The sequence below is a fragment of the Eleutherodactylus coqui genome, chromosome 4 (assembly GCF_035609145.1).
Source record: "Eleutherodactylus coqui strain aEleCoq1 chromosome 4, aEleCoq1.hap1, whole genome shotgun sequence".
Taxonomy (NCBI): Eukaryota; Metazoa; Chordata; class Amphibia; order Anura; family Eleutherodactylidae; genus Eleutherodactylus; species Eleutherodactylus coqui.
This window is the reverse complement of record NC_089840.1, coordinates 274,001,751-274,019,997: the sequence shown is the minus strand read 5'-3', so window position 1 is coordinate 274,019,997 and position 18,247 is coordinate 274,001,751. Positions and strand designations below refer to the sequence as shown.

General features: G+C 45.7%; 1 protein-coding gene across 1 annotated transcript in view; it reads right to left on the bottom strand.

Annotated features, from left to right (window-relative positions):
- Window positions 1-7,974, bottom strand: part of LOC136624524 (zinc finger protein 585A-like) — a 38,589-nt gene extending 30,615 nt beyond the window's left edge. The window contains exons 1-6 of the mRNA XM_066598508.1: window positions 7,846-7,974; window positions 7,338-7,517; window positions 7,125-7,248; window positions 6,978-7,042; window positions 6,509-6,611; window positions 4,066-5,295 (exon numbers count right to left, since the gene is read on the bottom strand). Of these exons, the coding sequence (XP_066454605.1) occupies window positions 4,066-5,295; window positions 6,509-6,611; window positions 6,978-7,042; window positions 7,125-7,248; window positions 7,338-7,517; window positions 7,846-7,923 (1,780 nt within the window). The 5' untranslated portion in view covers window positions 7,924-7,974. The remainder of the gene's footprint in view (window positions 1-4,065; window positions 5,296-6,508; window positions 6,612-6,977; window positions 7,043-7,124; window positions 7,249-7,337; window positions 7,518-7,845) is intronic.
- Between the last annotated feature and the right edge of the window lie 10,273 nt (window positions 7,975-18,247).

The window sequence follows — 18,247 nt, the reverse complement described above, 5'->3', positions numbered from 1 at the left end:
TGAAATTTTTCCCAGCACAGCATTCAGCTGTTCCCATCCCAGACGGAGTAAAGCGCACCCCTTCGCCTACTCAGTAGTCCACAGCGTACTGAAATTTTTCCCAGCGCAGCTTCCAGCTGTACTCATGCCACACAGTTGCTTGAGATAAACAGACATGAGGGTGGTGTGGCTAAGGTCATATTGAATGAGGAAGAACAGGAGACAAACACTGCAGAGGGTTGGCAGGGCCTGGCAGTGACCCTCTTTGAAATTGTGGGCGACAGCCCACAATGCTGTTGAGAATTGCTGATAAAATAACGTATGATCATAATTCCAATCCCATACCACCTCTGTCACAAAATTTCATGAGCCACAAACGTGGGCATAAAGGGGACTCAGATGCCAGTACTTCTACACATCTACACAATAGAGCAACCCATTCTAAAACAAAAGATTTTTTTACGCAGAGTATAGGTGCACCCTTGAAAGATTTGTTTACCAAGAGTGCAGGTAAAAACCTGAAAGATTTTTTGAGCGACAGCTCATACTTGCTTAATGGGATTCAGGTGGCGGTCTACCGACAGGCAAGCTACCACCTGTGCCAGCCCCTGCCTCTCCCCGAGGGGCTTTTTGACCAGTGCTCCAGGGAAAGACAGCATGTAGTATAAAGAAATTAGAGTGGCCAATCCAGGAGATGACATAATAAGCCGGAGAAACCATGACCAAGGTAGGACCCGCAATCCTCGGGGTGGGTAGCACGTGAGCGGATCCACGGTCAGACTCTGTCCCAGCCTCCACCATGTTTACCCAATGTGCAGTCAGGGAGATGTAGAGTCCCTGCCTGCCAGCACTTGTCCACGTGTCGGTGGTTAAGTGGACCTTCCCAGTGACCGTGTTGGTGAGGGCACGGTTGATATTCCGTGACACGTGCTGGTGTAGGGCGGGGACAACACAGCGGGAAAAATAGTGGCGACTGGGGACCGAGTAGCGTGGGATGGTTGTCGCCATGAGGTTGCAGAAAGCCTCACTTTCGACCAGCCTAAATGGAAGCATCACCAGGCTCAGCAGTTTGCTGATATGCACTTTAACGATTGTGCATGCGGGTGGGTGGCCGCATATTTGCGCTTGCGTTCAAATGCTTCTGTAATGAGCAGCTGAACGCTGCGCTGGGACACATTGGTGGAGGCAGTGGAGGTGAAGGGGTGGGTGCAGGCTGGGAGATGCTCGTGCCTGCATCCTGGGAGGGGGATTACATCTCAGTGCCAGCATGTGACACAGGGGAAGAGGCAGTGGTGTGACCCGCAGTCGGTGAATGGCCTTCATTCCACCTTGTCGGGTGCTTAGCTATCATAGGCCTGCGCATGCTGGTGGTGGTCAGGCTGGTAGTGGTGGCTTCCCTGCTGATCTTGGTGCAGCACAGTTTGCACACCACTGTTCGTCCGTCGTCCCCGCTCTTTTAGAAAAAAAACTCCAGACCTTTGAACATCTAGCCCTCTGCTCAGGAGCTTGCCGCGAGGAGGTGCTGTGGCGAACACTTGGTAGATTACTTGTTCTGGCCGTGCTTCTCCCTCTGACCCCCCACTGCCTCTTCCAACCTGTTCTGGTGCTGCACTTGCCTCCCCCTCTGAAGCCCTGTCTTCAGTAGGCTTACCAACCCAGGTCGGGTCAGTCCCCTCATCATCCACCAGCTCTTCCTCTGAATCCTCAGTCTGCTCGTCCCTCAGACTTACTGCCCTAATAACAACCTCACTGACAGACAACTGTGTTTCATCATCATCATCAACAAATACCTTGAGACACTACTTGGAAGTCCCCACCCTCATCACCCTGAGACTGCGAAAGGTCCAAATTTGGGCATCGGTCACGACAAACCCCTCAGGTGGCTCAATAACCATTTTTTCCAACTCAGGGAAGGGATCTGAGAACAGTTCCTGTGAGTATGCCTGTTCTGAATCTCTCCTTTTCCTGGAGTGACCAGGCTGGGAGGAAGAGCAGCCTGAGGATTCAGAGGTCCAGCCCCTTGGCTGGCATGAGTGGACTCCGTGGAAGACTGGGTGTTGGATAAATTACTGAACGCGTTATCCGCTATCCACGTCATCACTTGATCGCACTGTTGTGCTTTTAATAATGGTCTACCACGCGGACCTGCAAACTGTGAGATAAAGCTATTGAGTGTAGATACACGGCATTCTACTTTGCCCTCAGCAGCAAGCACTGTTTCACCCCACCCAGGACCTTGGCCTTTGCCCACACCCTCATTTGGACGCCCACGTCCTCGACCTCAACCCTTACACCTAGTCTTCATTATCTTGTATAATGCACCCCGTCAAAAATTCTACGCAAACTGTGAGGTATTTTGCATATGCTTTAAGCCCAAAATAGACACTGTAAACTGTGTATAGCCTTGTCAGATAGTGTGGATTGACAGGACACACACAGGAGTATGTAGTGTACACTTTAAGCCCAAAATACAAACTGTAAACTGCATATAGTCTTGTTAGATAGTGTCGATTGACAGGACGCACACAGGGGTATATAGTGTACGCTTTAAGCCCAAAATAAAAACTGTAAACTGCGTACAGTCGAGTTAGATAGTATGCATCGACAGGAGGCACACAGGGGTATGTAGCGTATGCTTTAAACCCCAAAAAACAACTATAAACTGCGTGCAGTCAAGTTAGATAGTATGCATCAACAGGAGGCACACGGGTATATAGTGTACGCTTTAAAGGGGTTGTCTCGCGAAAGCAAGTGGGGTTAAGCACTTCTGTATGGCCATATTAATGCACTTTGTAATATACATCGTGCATTAAATATGAGCCATACAGAAGTTATTCACTTACCTTCTCTGCGCTGGCGTCCCCATCTCCATGGCTCCGTCTAACTTCAGCGTCTAATCGCCCGATTAGACGCGCTTGCGCAGAAGGGTCTTCTGCCTTCGGCTCGGTCTAAAATATGTACGAGGTATTGGTTCATATTTAAGCTACTTTACGGCTAATTAGGCCTCTGCAGCAGCAAATGAAGTGGCTACATTTGGAGGAGCACCGGACCCTCTTTATCTGCTCCTGAGTGTAACTGCAAGGTAGTGTGCTATGGGGTCTTATTGAACGATGAACTCAGGTTCTTTACACTTTTAAGACTTCTTAGGTTCATTGCAGTTTCAACATCACAATGCCATTGATAACAGAATATGGGCACTGAATTCATGCTGCTAAAATGGTCCCGTTCCAGAATTTGTACCTTCTGGACGGAGTTAATCTTCTTTATAAGGTGGTCAATCTCCACCACCAACTACAACTGGGGTATGACTGATGGCTCTTCCTGATGAGGAGCAGTGGAAACATCAGATGCGTATATTGTGATACACATAACTACAGTGATGAGATGGATGGAGTGGAGACTCTGTAGTCGGTCTCAGTGCTGTAATAGGTTTGATTTGATTATCTCCAATGAAATTATCTGTTTGAAAACCAGAAAGTTTCTCAACTAGTCCTACAGGATCCTCACTATTTCTACACATAACACCTCCCAGCTCCCTCTCATCTCCAGAGGTCTGAGGTGATAGCTTACCATTTATAGAACACAAGCATGTAAGGTTTAACACATTTATTAGTGATTAGTAACAAGTTTTGGGACCAAATTATATATATTAATGTGAAATATTCTATACACATGGTTGATATATAGATGTGCTATCTGGGTTCTATATGATTTTCTGATAACAGACATTAGTTGGCAGTTGCATATATTTCTTAATCATCTTTGGATTTTTTTTCTTGTACTATATATCATCTAAAAAAAGGGAAAAGAAAATGGATTCATCCTTGATAAGTTATTTGATGTTTAACAATATGAGATTTGTGAGCGCTGCAATTGCCAAATTCAAAACATTTATGTTTTTTCCCACATGAGTTTTTTGATTGTCAACTGGATTTGACTTCCAAGTAAAATATTCCCAACATTCAGGATATGAAAATAGTTTCTCCCCTGAGTGACTTCTCTGATGTACAAGATGATTTGATTTAGCTGTAAACTTTTCCCACATTTAGAGCATTTATTGTTTTTTCCTTATGTGAATTCTCTGATGTACAGCAAGATGTGATTTCTGGCTAAAACATTTCCCACATTCAGAACATGAATATGGTTTCTCCTCTGTGTGAATTCTCTGATGTACAGCAAGATGCGATTTCAGCCTAAAACATTTCTCACATTCTGTACATGAATATGGCTTCTCCCCTGTGTGAGTTTTCAGATGTCTAACAAGAGTTGATTTCTGCGTGAAACATTTCCCACAATCAGAACATGAAAATGGCTTTTTTCCTGTGTGAATTCTCTGATGTAACACAAGATTTGATTTTCGGTTAAACCGCTTCCCACATTCTAAACATGAAAAAGACTGCTCCCCTGTGTGAATTTTCTCATGTGTAATAAGAGCATATCTACGTGAGAAAGATTTTCCACATTCAGAACATGAATTAGGCTTCTTTCCTGTGTGAACTCTTTGATGTACAGCAAGATGTGATTTATGCCCAAAACACCTCCCACAATCAGAACATGAATATAGTTTCTCTCCTTTGTGAATTTGCTGATGTTTGTCAAGTTCAGATTTATAGTTAAAACATTTCTCACATTTCGAACATGACAATGGCTTCTCTCCTTTGTGAATTGTCTGATGTTTAACAAGTTTTGATTTTTGGTTAAAACACTTTCCACATTCAGAACATGAATATGGCTTCTTCCCTGTATGAGTTCTCTGATGTGTCACAAGATGTGCTTGTTGGTTGAAACATTTCCCACATTCAGAACATGAAAATGGCTTCCGACCTGTGTGAATTCTCTGATGTTTAACAAGATCTGATTTATTGTTAAACCGTTTCCCACATTCAGAACATGAATATGGCTTCTCCCCTGTGTGAATTCTCTGATGTATCACTAGATGTGCTTGTTGGTTAAAACAATTCCCACATTCAGAACATGAATATGGCTTCTCCCCTGTGTGAATTCTGTGATGTTTAACAAGATCTGATTTATGGTTAAAAGATTTCCCACATTCAGAACATGAATATGGCTTCTCCCCTGTGTGAACACTTTGATGTTTAACATCCGTTCTGTACATTTTATTTTGTTTAACATTCTGTAATGAATCAGAAGATGGAACCTGTTTAGAAGGATCAGAGGATAGATTTTTGCTGTGAATGGCTGAGGGTATATTTGGGATAATAGCAGGTTCCTCATATGTATCTTGTATGTCACCAGGATCATCCACTTTACAATCTGTTGACATCAGATGTCCAGTTGAGCTCCGGGTATCGACATCTACCAAGAAAAAAAACAGATCTTAATATTTTTTATTATAACATTACAATTATACTGATTGTATGAACATTTTATATACAGATGTCAAACTAATTGTAAGGCTGGTATTAAAACTCAATCAATATAATTAGTGCAGCATCTAATCTACTGACAACATCCTAATAGACTGATTAGTTTAGGCAATAGGCTTATTTGTTGTGTTTCTAATCTCTCCATTGAAATAGAGTATTTACATGCTGATTTCAACCCATGCAGTGATAGTAATTTACTGCATACAGCAAACGCTCTGTATGTAGTAAAGCTGCTTCTGATTCGTGGCTCATACAGCTAGTAAGGTAACAGAGCACAGGAGCTTTTAGAAGAAAGTATCATATATTATTCAGGTTTCTTGGGAGAGTAAGAACACCTCCAGTTTTCATTCCATTGAAAAGGACAAATAGTACAGAATCACAGAGAAGTGCAACGTGTTTTGGAGGGGTTATAAACGTATTTGCCTCCTTTTTCAAGCATGGGACATAGGGATATAAAGCCCCTATATGCTTTCATGCTTGCTTTTAAGCGAACCTAGAGGCTCATTGGTGCCTGCAAACTCCTCATCCAAGTAAGTGCATCCTCTATTTTTCTGTAAACCACCCACTGATCACTGGGTGAATTGCTGATGTGTTGGATACTGGGGATATGAAGATACATATCTTTCATGTCAATGGATAACAGAAACTCCCCTGATTCCATGGACGTAATGACAGATCTCAACAATTCCACGTGGAAGTTTTGAACCTGGACAAATTGATAGTAGTTTGTAGTTGTCTTATTAATCTCCTGCCGGACGGTATTATTTGTGTATGCAGGTATTTTACTATATTGCTGGTATATGGGCCGCCCACGGATCTGTGATTGTATGATGTGGGGTGACTCCATTGTCAGAAATGGTTGTCCAGGGAAGAGTCACATACACAATGATTAAAGACTCGTCATAAGGTGCGCATTCTTTCTCCGATTTGTGACTTTTTTAATATGGATTTTAAAAAGCTGCTATCTGGAGTCTCCATGTGCGGGACTGATAGATTTATACTTCATGTGATTTAAATGAGCCATTAATTTTTTTTAGAGTAGCGAATAGTGAAAACAATGCTTAACATGGTCTTTGGCTAAATAAGGAAATATACAGCTGAAAACCCCAACAACACAGACTCTTCTCTACATGTAGTCTCACCTGGGGGGTCATCTGTAGGGATCCCCTCCTTACACTGCTGATCCCCCCTCACATGTGTCTCTGTAGCATCAATAGGGATCAGATCTTCATCTGGATTCACAAGCTGTGAAATATTGTAAAAGTCATCACACAGTTGGAGAAGTCGTGTGGAAGGTTTTATATGGCCAGAAAAGGTCATTAATTAGTATGAGGAGCCGGAATGACATGACAGCAGTAGTGATCTGGGCCAAATAGCTGCAGGTCTCCTGTATAACTCCAACCTGTTGCTTCTTTATTCCAACCAGAAGTCTCCAGAACCAGAAAATAGTGATAAGATGTGGAGATCTAATGTCTGCGGTCGGCTGTAATCCCGCCATCTCCAGCTTTCTCATTACACAAGTATCAATCATATAATAAGACTGAACACAAGACCTTCCCAGCCGTCCTACAGACCAGAGGGGAGATTTCACGAGACCTTCTCTCCATCTACCTGATCATCCTGTGGAAGAAGAGGCCGGGGACATCTCTCAGCTGCTGTTCTCTTACTGGATCCACCTGCAGAAAACACAGACAGCCACTGAATTCATTCTCTACATACAAATAATAAAGGCCGTGTGGATTTAGTCCTGTCTATTACCTGGTAATGGGGGGGACTGGTGGTCCTCCATCATGACGTCCTTGTACAGATCCTTGTGTCCTTCTAAATACTCCCACTCCTCCATGGAGAAATAGACAGTGACGTCCTGACACCTTATAGGAACCTGACAACACAATGATACCGTCATCACCCAGACACGTTATACCGCCATAGTGTTACTGTATAATGTCCCAGCATTCCCAGCAGCGTCACCTCTCCAGTCAGCAGCTCAATCATCTTGTTGGTGAGTTCTAGGATCTTCTGCTCATTGATCTCCTCCAGTATCAGGGAGTGAGGTGGAGGCCCTGTGATTGGGCTCAGGGGTCTTCCCCATCCATCAGACATCGGGGCCTGACAGCCATCACTAGAAGTCTTCTTCACTATCGTGTAATCCTGTTTATGGGGAAATACATCCATAAATATCACTGCAGACATTCCCAGAGTCCTTCATGTCTCGGGTTATGGCCAACCATTAGTAAGATTCTCCTCACATCTGTGTTCATCATCTCCGTTGTTCTACTCAGTCACAGGAGCAGAAGAACAAAATGATCAGAGTTTTGGTTCTGTTAGATGACAGACAATAATGACCCCCAACAACCTCCAATTGCCTTATAGTAGATCTTTTCTGATGAATCGGCAGTAAATCCTCTGCCGTAGATGTGAGCAGAGACTGACATAGATAAGAATGATGGAACGTGACGTCATCCCCAGAATATCTCACCTTCCCTGTAAGCTGGAAGAGTATCTCTAGGGTGAGGGTGAATATACTCTCCGCCATCTTGTCCCGGTTCCTCTCCATCCTTGTCAGGTCAATCAGGAATACTATCTGATATAGAAGATATCAGCCGAGGATCCTGAATGGGAAGAAGACGAGACAATGTAAACCACCCCAAATCTCTGGATTATAGGGGATTCAAAGATGGCTATAAATAAGGGTGTATTCACACGGGCGATTTTGCAGTACGATTTCTGTGCGTTGCGGGATGCACACAAATCGCATGGGAATTGAACTAATTATTCTACATGTGCGATTTTTCTCTCGGACTGACAGTTAGAGATAGAGAGATCGCAGTGTGTCTTATTTTTGGGTGATATCGCTCATTACTTTCTATATATTTGGTATCATCATATCCGTAACGACAAATTGAACACAATTTCCTACAGGGCAAAAAGCGTAAAAAAAAACTGAGGCAAAATGCTTATTTGTTTCATTTTACCTCCCCCCCCCAAAAAAAACAATAAAAGTGATAAAAAAGCTGTACGTACCCCAAAATGGTACCCATAAAAACTACAGCTTGTTACACACAAAAAGCCCCTCACCGAGCTCCGTCCATGGAAACTTAAAACGGTTATAGGATTTGGAATGCAGCTATTTAGAAAAAATTGTAATTTCCAAAAAGGGGTTTATTGTAGAAAAGTGGAAAACAAAGAAGCATTTTGATATCATTGCAATCGAACCGACCTGCACAAAAATGTATTGTGCCAGTTATGCTGCATGATGAACGCTGTATAAAAAAAAAAAAAAACAATGGCAGAATTGATCTGTTTTCTCTCAGCCAATCAGAGTCTGCAGCATCACCGTCCCAAACTCCTGGCATCACACCACCCAGGATATTAGCACTGATTGGAAGCAGAAGTCGCCTGACCTCCACCATGGGCTCAGAGGAGGCAAGAATACTTTTTTATTTTACGGGGAGCCCAGCAGCTAGAAGAAAAATTTCTAGTGACAAAACCCCTTTAAATAACTAATATGCTACCGTTTTATGTCTAAACAAACAATGACAAGATGACTAAAGGCGCCTTCACACTGGTGAGAAAATCGCAAGAGTGAGTGAAAACGCATGATTATAAAAGCAATGATTTTCAATGGTTTCATTCTCATTTGCGATGTTTTCACGAAAAAGAAAAATCACAGCATCTCCTTACTTTTTGTGATATCTGCCATTCTTTGCGATGTAGCCACCGGCCCTGAAAACAATGGGAGAAGATCGCGATCCTCTGCCGCTGCTGTTACAGTGGCGGCTGGGGATTCCTTCATCCCCCGTGTGACCTCGGTGCAGGAAGCTTATCATAGTGATCACAGACCATATAAGACCCGGACCATTGACTGGCATCCACTTGCTATGGCAACCCATTTGTGCTCCATACTTACATGGTTCTCCCTCTGTGAGCCTTTTATATGTCGCAATCAGCATTGATTGTAACATGTAAATGGTTAATAGCTGGCATTGATGTTCTCACCGATCCCTGCTGTTGCAGTGGGAGGCCAGCTGTCAGTTGCATACATATAAGCCCCGGAGCTGGAAGGGGTTAACCAGGGGGATTTATGACGCTATGAAGATACAACATGTTATCCGCTATTTCTTCCCCAGTGATTTGTAGCAGTCCGGCCGCTGAAGAAGGATCGGGCGGCCAAAACGTGTCCAGCGCTTCCGCTAAATGCTACAAACAGCACATCCAGCCGGGAGCTGCGAGCCGAGAAGTTCTGGGGGATTTACTGGTTTCAGAAGACGGAAGATTCTGGAGCGACGAGACGGCGGCTGCACCTCCCAAACCCCAGAGCATCAGTGAGCCGGCGGCCGCGAGGAACGGGGTAAGACTCCTCCGGAGCGCCGGCAGAAGCTGCTGTCCGTCTGCAGCCGCTCAGCAGAAGGGGCTCCCAGGACTAAAGACCTCATGGGGGATTCTGGGGCCGCAGGAGGCAGAAAAAGGGTCATTTTGTGGGGATTTGGGGAAAGCGCTCGTTCTATCAGTTGTGTCACTTATTTATATTCTTCTGGGGGGATTTTGTCCGGATTGTAGAAAGCGAATTTGTAGTGGAGGCCGAATAATCCTGATTGTAGCTGGAGATGTTCTCTGCCTTCCGGAGGCTTCTATTCCCAGTCATGTTGCAGGCCTGCCAATAGGGGGCGCTGCAGAGGCCTTGTACCATCTCCTATGTACATCCCAGACTCCCCAGAGGAGCGTTACATGGCCGCTAATCTCCTGCACCTCCCGGGGGTCTCCACAAGGGGAAGCTGTGACCCCCACATACCTCCACCTGCAGCCGGACAGGAGCCGTGGGGTTGTTCTGTGCTTACAGGACCTGTGATGATGTCACCGTCATGTGATCAGTGTGTGGGAGGAGACAAGGGGTCACATGACCAGGTCTCTCTGCTCAGTTGATGCAGGACTCTGCTGTGTGAGGATGTATTCAGAGAGTGGATGGAGCAGAGCCGAGCGTGTGCGAGACGGAGGAGCGGAGCCAAACTAATAATAATAATCTTTATTTATATAGCGCCAACATATTCCGCAGCGCTTGTAATACAGAGGAAATAAAACAAAACCACGGTCACATGTAGTAATCAGCTGATGGAGACAGTAAGGCTGAGGGTCCTGCTCCAACAAGCTTACATACTACAATAACGGGGTGATACAGAAGGTAAAGGGGCTGGAGATGTGCACGGTATGGTGAGGTGGAGAGTGAGGGATGCTATACACATAGACAATGGTCAGACCGTATAGTCGCCGAATCGGTGTGACTGCAGGGGGCGGTTGGTTACAGCTAGCAGGAACTGCAGTCGGTAGGTCAGGGAGCATGTTATCAGGAGGAGAACAGAGGGGTTTGGTTTAAGGGATATGGTATGCCTCCCAGAAGAGGTCGTTTTAGTGTGTCAGGGATTGCCCGGATAGTTTTGGGTAGTGCGTTCCAGAGGACTGGTGCTGCTCTGGAGAAGTCTTGGAGGCGGGAGAGAGAGGTTTGAATTAGACGGGCACGCAGTCTGATTTAGAAACTACTGAAGGTAGACACATGAAATTTGGACAATAGAGATCCAGAAACACACGTTTTTGTTTTTTTATTTAGCCCCTAAGGGGGAGAAAAGTGGGGTCAAAGTTAACATGGGAAAACCATATCTAATGCACTTATGAACTTCAAACTTGGCAATAAATCTATTGAACAGATGACTAAACATGTATTTTACCGAATCTCAAAAACACGGAACTAAATATTGTCCGGATGCTACTAAATCGCACAAATTACCCTAAATAATATCGGAGCACGAGGGGAATCGCTGGGAGGATTTCGCCATTTTATCTCATGACGGTAAAGGGAAGCATTCTAACAGTTCTGCTGTCTGTTTTGCGGATGTCGGACCGCACACTTCTGGTGGTTTGTAGTACGCAATGAACGCAATTCAAACCCGCCCGTGGACAGGCAGCCTAACAGACATTTTCATGTTTGCCAGCGTTATATAGCTGTATCGCATACACTCCACATTCCTCAACTTGAAAGTACTTCTAATTCTAGGAAAACTGCAAAAAAAATGTCGATGACTACAAGATAACTTGTGATCTTTATGTATTTTGGTGCGCTGAATCCAAAAATCACATCCGTTTCCTCCAGTCAAAAAATTGGTGTTTATTAATAAAATGTTATAGTAAAAATGTAATGTGAGCGGAATTATAATTTATTGTTGTATTGGTATGGTTGTGGTCTCTGGAATGTATATGGGATGTCCTTGATTAGCACATGTTACACAGTGACTAAAATGTGTTGGCTAGAAAGAGGTTCCTGAGTAACCAATGAAATTATTCTATTTAGGATGTTCCAACCCCTTTTGTTCAACATACTACAGAACTTGTCTGAATTGATATTAACACTCTTTTTAGAGCTGCACATGCTGTTGTGTTTCATAAGCTGAACCGGTTCATTCATTATGCAAATAATCTGGTCAACAGAATATACTTTGTAAAAGGTTAGCTTTAGCACTATCTGTAACATTATCTCTCTCTCTCTGGCTGCCTGCACACGGGCGGTAATCCAAACGCAATCCTATGCAATCCTATGCAGACGGACGCAGTTTGGCCGCGCGAAATATCGCGCGGCAAACAAACCGCGGCATGTCCTATTTCTGTGCGGGGCTCGCACATGAAAGAGCCGGGGCCGCCGGGCGCGGGTGAGTACACGCTCGTCCCTGCAGGCGCTCGGGTCGGGTCCCGCGGTGAGAATCCTCGCCGCCGGATCCAGCCCGCTCGTCTGCAGGCGGCCTCTCTGTCTCTCTCTCTCTCTCTCTATATATATATATATATATATATATATATATATATATATATATATATACATACATACTGTGGTCCCCCAAAAATAAGTCCTACCCCGATAATAAGCCCTATCCATATTTTCAGGGGGGTTGAAATATGAGCCCTCCCCAGAAAAAAAGCCATAGCTACACTAGGTTAAAGAAAAAAGCAATACTCACCTAGCCGCCGACGACTGTGTCCCTGCCCCTGGTTTTCGTCACTGCGGCAGGCTGCAGACCTCAGCATTGAAAGGATTCTCTTTTGGTGATGGGGCTTTGAATACCCCGCCCTCAATACAAGAGCACTATGATTGGATCGAGTGCCAGCCAATCAAAGCAGGAACTCGATCATTCACAGCCATTCAGTGAATGACATAACTGAATGGCTGTGATCGGTTGATCGAGCGCCAGCTCTGATTGGCTGGCGCGCGATCCAATCACAGTGCTTACCGGAGGTGGTGTATTCAAAGCCCCATCAACAGGAGAAGAGAATCCTGTCAGCGCTAAGAACTGCAGCCTGCCACAGCGGGAGCGAAACATGCCAGTGGCGAAGTGAGTATTGCTTTTTTTTACCTTATTACTTATACTCACCAAGCCGCTGGCGTGTGTACCTCGTGCTGCGGCAGGCTGCAGTCCTTAGCACTGTCAGGATTCTCTTCTCCTGGTAACAGAGCTTTGAATACCCTGCCTCCAGTAAGCACTGTGATTGCATAGAGCGCCAGCCAATCAGAGACAGCGCTTGATCAACCAATCACAGCGCTTACCGGAGACTGGGTATTCAAAGCCCCATTACCAGGGGAAGAGAATCCTGTCAGCGCTGAGGACTGCAGCCTGCCACAGCGTGAGGGACACAGACGCTGGCAGCTAGATTAGTATAAGACACCCCCTGAAAATAAGACACCGTGTCTCTTTTCAGGCAAAAAATAATATGACAGTGTCTTGTTTTCAAGGAAACATGGTAGTCTTTGTTGAATATATCATCCAATACTTAAACAGTTCATGGATGGTACAGGAATGATCCTGATATTGTTAGGTACACTGTTCAGACACAATCCTCTGTCTCTGCCTCTAGCAGATGCAGGTGTTGTCCTGCTCTCTCTGTTCCCTGGGATTATACTATTCTCCTCCAACATTCACGTGGTTAAGTGCTTCTGGATCTCCTTGTAAGCAGCTCTGGGCAAGATACTTTCCCCAGTTCTCATCAGTGTACGGGGTTTGTACATCTAGTATCTTACCTCCAATACTGGGGTCATCTGTCAGCTATGGTGGATTGGGTCATCACCTACCCGGTAGGTTGACACAGTGGTTCCACATACACAGACATTGCAGTACACTGAAGCCATGGATCCCACTGTCTCCAACCACGGAGGTCTTCCTGAATTACTCCAGGAACTACTGCATCAACGGGAGAGGCACAAGCAATATCTGGTGTACGTTCACAATGTGAGTACCCATTTTGGTAATGTTTCTCCCTTCATAGCGGTACCGCAGTCCTACGCTGTTATGGCAACTGCTGCACCATCCCCACTGGCAGCCTTTGTCTCCAGCCCTTGTCTAACTGCACCACCTCATTACGAGGGAGACCCCAGACAATGTTGCAGTTTTGGTAATCAGCGTACCTTGCACTTTAAACTTTTGCTACATTTTTTTCCCTCAGATTGTACCAAGATCGCATTTATAATGCCTCACCTTTCAGGCCAGGCCTTGGATGTGGATCAATCCCCTCTAAGAGCGCAATGATCCACTGGTTAATAACCACGGTCTGTTCATAGAGTCTTTTCGGAGGGTGTTTGACGAGCCCAGTCGTTCATCTTCAGCTGCGTCTGCCCTGCTACATCTCCGTCACAATAACCTCACTGTCAGACAATATGCTATTCAGTTCCGAACTTTGGCCTCAGAGCTGGGGTAGACCAACAAAGCTCTGGTAGCAGCATTTTGGGAGAGACTAGCAGGGCGCCTCAAAGATAAGTTGGTGGTTTGTGAGGTCCCTATCTCTCTGGATGCTCTGATTTCTCTGGCTATGAGGATTTACCTGTTGAAAAGAAAGAAAGATCTAGGGAAGTTATGCAAGAGAGATTAATCCGTCTGTCTCCACGGTTCCAGTGACCACTTGTCTTCTCACCGACCGCTACTCAATCTAGCGATCCTGAGCCTATGCAGGTCGATCAGCTCAGACTATCCAAGGAAGAGCGTGCACATAGACATTTAAGAATCTTTGCATGTATTGCCGATCTCCAGGTCACCTTGTTTACGCTTGTCCCCTCAAACCAGGAAACTCCTCCACCTAGAGCCAGTTGGAGAGGCTACCCTAGGTGAGGATTGCTCCTCTCCCTTGTTGAACTTGCCTTTTAACCATGGTTCTTTCCGGTGTCCAGGTTTCAGTGGTGGACTTCCCGTAATCAGGCTCTACAGGGAACTTCCTTCAACAAGCTCGGTGGACCACCACCAGATTCCTGTCCGGCATCTCGAGAGACCACTCATGGTAACCACAATCAATGGTAGTACCCTCTCTGAGGTGATCCAGTTTGTCACAGAGCTAAGGATTGGAGTCCTTCCTTCTGAGAGGATTCCCTGCTGCTGCTGTCTGGGGCGACCAGCTCTCTACTCCTGGGCTTGCCATGGCTCCAATTACATAACTCCACCTTGGACTGGAGTACAGGCGAGGTATTAAGTTGGGGTACCACCTACTATACCAAGTACTTGCATGCAGTTCACCAGGTCACTTTACCATCTAACCTCCAGGGCCTTTTGGAGCCTTGTCATGGTTTTGTAGACGTCTTTGACAAGAAAGAGGCTGAATGTCTGGTACTGCATCACCCCTACAATTGTCCTATTGAGCTTGTGCCTGGTTCTGTGCCTTCTTGAGGTAGAGTATACCCTCTTTCTCGAGACTCAGGCCACGTCTGAATATGTTAAGGACAACTTGGCCAAAGGGTCAAGCCATACGTCCTTATCCCCTGCCGGGCTCAGATTTTTCTTCATTAAAAAGGATGGGTCGTTACGGCCCTGTATTGACTATCGTAGTCTGAACGCGTTCACAGTTAAGAATCAATATCCATTACCGTTGTTTCCAGAGCTATTCGATCACCTGAGTGGTGCTCGGATTTTCACCAAGCTCGACCTCCATGGTGCTTATAACTTGATTCGCATTAGCGAAGGAGATGAGTGGACACTATGAATACTTGGTGATGCCACTTGACCTGGTTAACATCCCAGCCATCTTTCAGGAATTTGTTAACCTTTTCAGAGATCTTCTTCATCAATGCGTTGTCGTGTACTTGGACGATATTCAGATTTTTTCCCCAGATATACCCTCGCCCCGGAGAGAGCTTCGCACGGTGCTCCAGTGATTAAGTGAGAATCGTCTGTTTGCTAAATTTGAGAAATGTGCCTTCGAAAGTGAGTCGCTTCCCTTTTTGGGATATATTGTCTCCAAGAAGGGTTTGGAGATGGACCCTGAGAAAGTCTCTGCAGTCCTGAATTGGCCTTGTCTCTTTGGACTTTGGGCAATCCAATGATTCCTAGGTTTTGTGAACTATTATCAAAAGTTTATTCCGCACTTCTCCTTCCTGACTTCTCCCATCTCTGCTCTCACACGAAAGGGAGTTGATGCCAAGCAGTGGCCCCCAGAAGCAGAATCCACTTTTCAAGCTCTAAAGCTAGCCTACTCATCTGCGTCCATGCTGCACCAACCAGAGGGCATGAAACAGTTCTTTCTGAAGATCGATGCTTCTTCCTCGGGTGCAGGGGTGGTCCTTTTGCAAAAAGGTGCATCTGGCAAGAGGGTGACATGCATTTTTTTTTATCAAAGTCATTTTCCATGGCAGAGTGGAATTTCTCTATAGAACAGTGTTCCCCAACTCCAGTCCTCAGGGACCCCCAACAGGTCATGTTTTCAGGATTTCCTCATTGTTGCACAGGTGATGTAATTATTGTCGGTGCCTCAGACATTGCCACAGGGGTTCTTACTATTGGATATCCTGAAAACATGAGCTGTTGGTGGTCCCTGAGGACTGGAGTTGAGAAATACCGTGTTTGGGTGCATTCAGACGACTGTATATCAGCTGGGTATTCACGCCCAGTCTATATACGGCGTTTCTCTCTGCAGGGGGGAGCCTGGAAGAGCCAGGAGCAGGAACTGCGCTCCCGCCCCCTCTCTGCCTCCTCTCCGCCCCTCTGCACTATTTTCGATGAGGAGAGGCGGGAGGAGGGTGGAGCTAATTCCCAGCACTTAGCCCCACCCCTGTTCCACCTCCTCTCATTGCAAATAGTGCAGAGGGGCCGCGAGGAGGCGGGAGCTCAGTGCACTGCTCCTGGCTCTTCCAGGCTCCCCCCCCCTGCAGAGAGGGACGCCGTATATCAGCTGGGCGTGAAAACCGAGCCGATATACGATCGTGTGAATCCACCCTTTGAGGAAGCTTCTCATCCCACTGTAATGTACGGCGACCATACAAATCCAATATATCTTCAGACCGCATGGCGGCTTATTCCCCGTTTACGCTCGCTGGTCCTTGTTTATTTGCACGGTTCAATTTTATATTGTATTTTCGGTCTGCTAATTAGAATATTAACCCTTTCCAATCCATTTATTTTTTTCTCATCCATTCTCCCCAGCTCCAAATAAATTGGAGCTGGGGAGAATGGATGAGAAAGAATACATTTTCCCTTCACCCTCCTGATCTGACAGAGTTTAGGAGGGTGCGGGTGGTCACTACACCGTGGGGGGAATGCTGAAGTAATACTTTCGCATTCTCTCTTCTGCCTCCCAGCTTGGTGATCATGTGACAGCTGGGGTCAGGTGACACCCGGCGATCACATGATCGCTGGGCGGAATGCAGAAGTAATACTTCCACATTCTCCCTTCAGCCCCCTGGCTCGGCGATCATGTGACCGCTGGGGGTCAGGTGACACCAGCGGTCACACGATCGCCGTCCGGAATCTCCGTGCATTACATAACGCTAATTGAGCGCTATGCAATGTGTAAAGGAGAAGGCAGAAAAGGTTAAAAACCCTTTCTGCCTTCTCCATGGGGGGGTCTTCGATGAGGATCAGTGCAGGTGTATCTGCACCCGATGTGTCTGACGATGCACTCCTGCACTGCAGTGTCGGCCTGTCCCGACATTGAGGCTGTGGAGGAAAATGATGATGTCGGGGCAGGCCTGACATTGGATTGGAAAGGGTTAAAGCTGATGCGCCATGCAGAGCATTTGACTGTAATGACTTAGAGGAGGTTCTGCAATTTATCATCGAACCTCCCACATCGGTAACCGTAGCTCCTGGTCGGGTGAAGGATATCAATTTCCCAGGTGCATTAGATACGGTTTCCTATACATACAAACTCTGACCCCCCTTTTCTCCCCCTTGGGGGCTGAATTTCCAAAACTCCTTTCTTCGTGGATCTCTACGTTATACAGAGAAGCTGTGGGCCAAATTACATGTTTCTGACTCCAGTAGTTCCGGCTCTGCGGCGATGTATCCGTCAGTCATTCTATATATATATATATATATATATATATATATATATGTAGATACAGGAGAGGTACACAGGGTGCTGACAGTTTATTGTTTCCTGCTTGTTGGGTTCGATAGTAGATTGGGGAAGTAATCAATAAAGGATTGTGAGGTTTGACTCTCAGCTCAACCACTGATTGGCTGTTTGTAGGGTGAGCGATGTGGCCTCTTTAGTGTCTGCCAAGCACAGCGCTGTACATTGCTTAGTGGTTGTATCTGGTACTGCAGTTTAATTTCATTCACTTGAAGGGTACAAAATTGCAGGAAAGTCATATGGCTGATAAACATGAGGTTTCAGGCCAAAGAGGAGGCGGCAGTACTAAGCTAAAGGCTACGGCCCTTTATAAGGTATATAATATATATACCGTATATACCGGCGTATAAGACGACTTTAGAACCCCGAAAAATCTGCTCTGAAGTCGGGGGTCGTCTTATACACCGGTAATACAAAAAAAAAAGTGTAAAAAAAAAAATTCATTACTCACCTCCCCCGGCGTTCTGTCGCGCTCCGGCAGGATGTCGCTCGCTCCTCGTCCCCGGCGCAGCATTGCT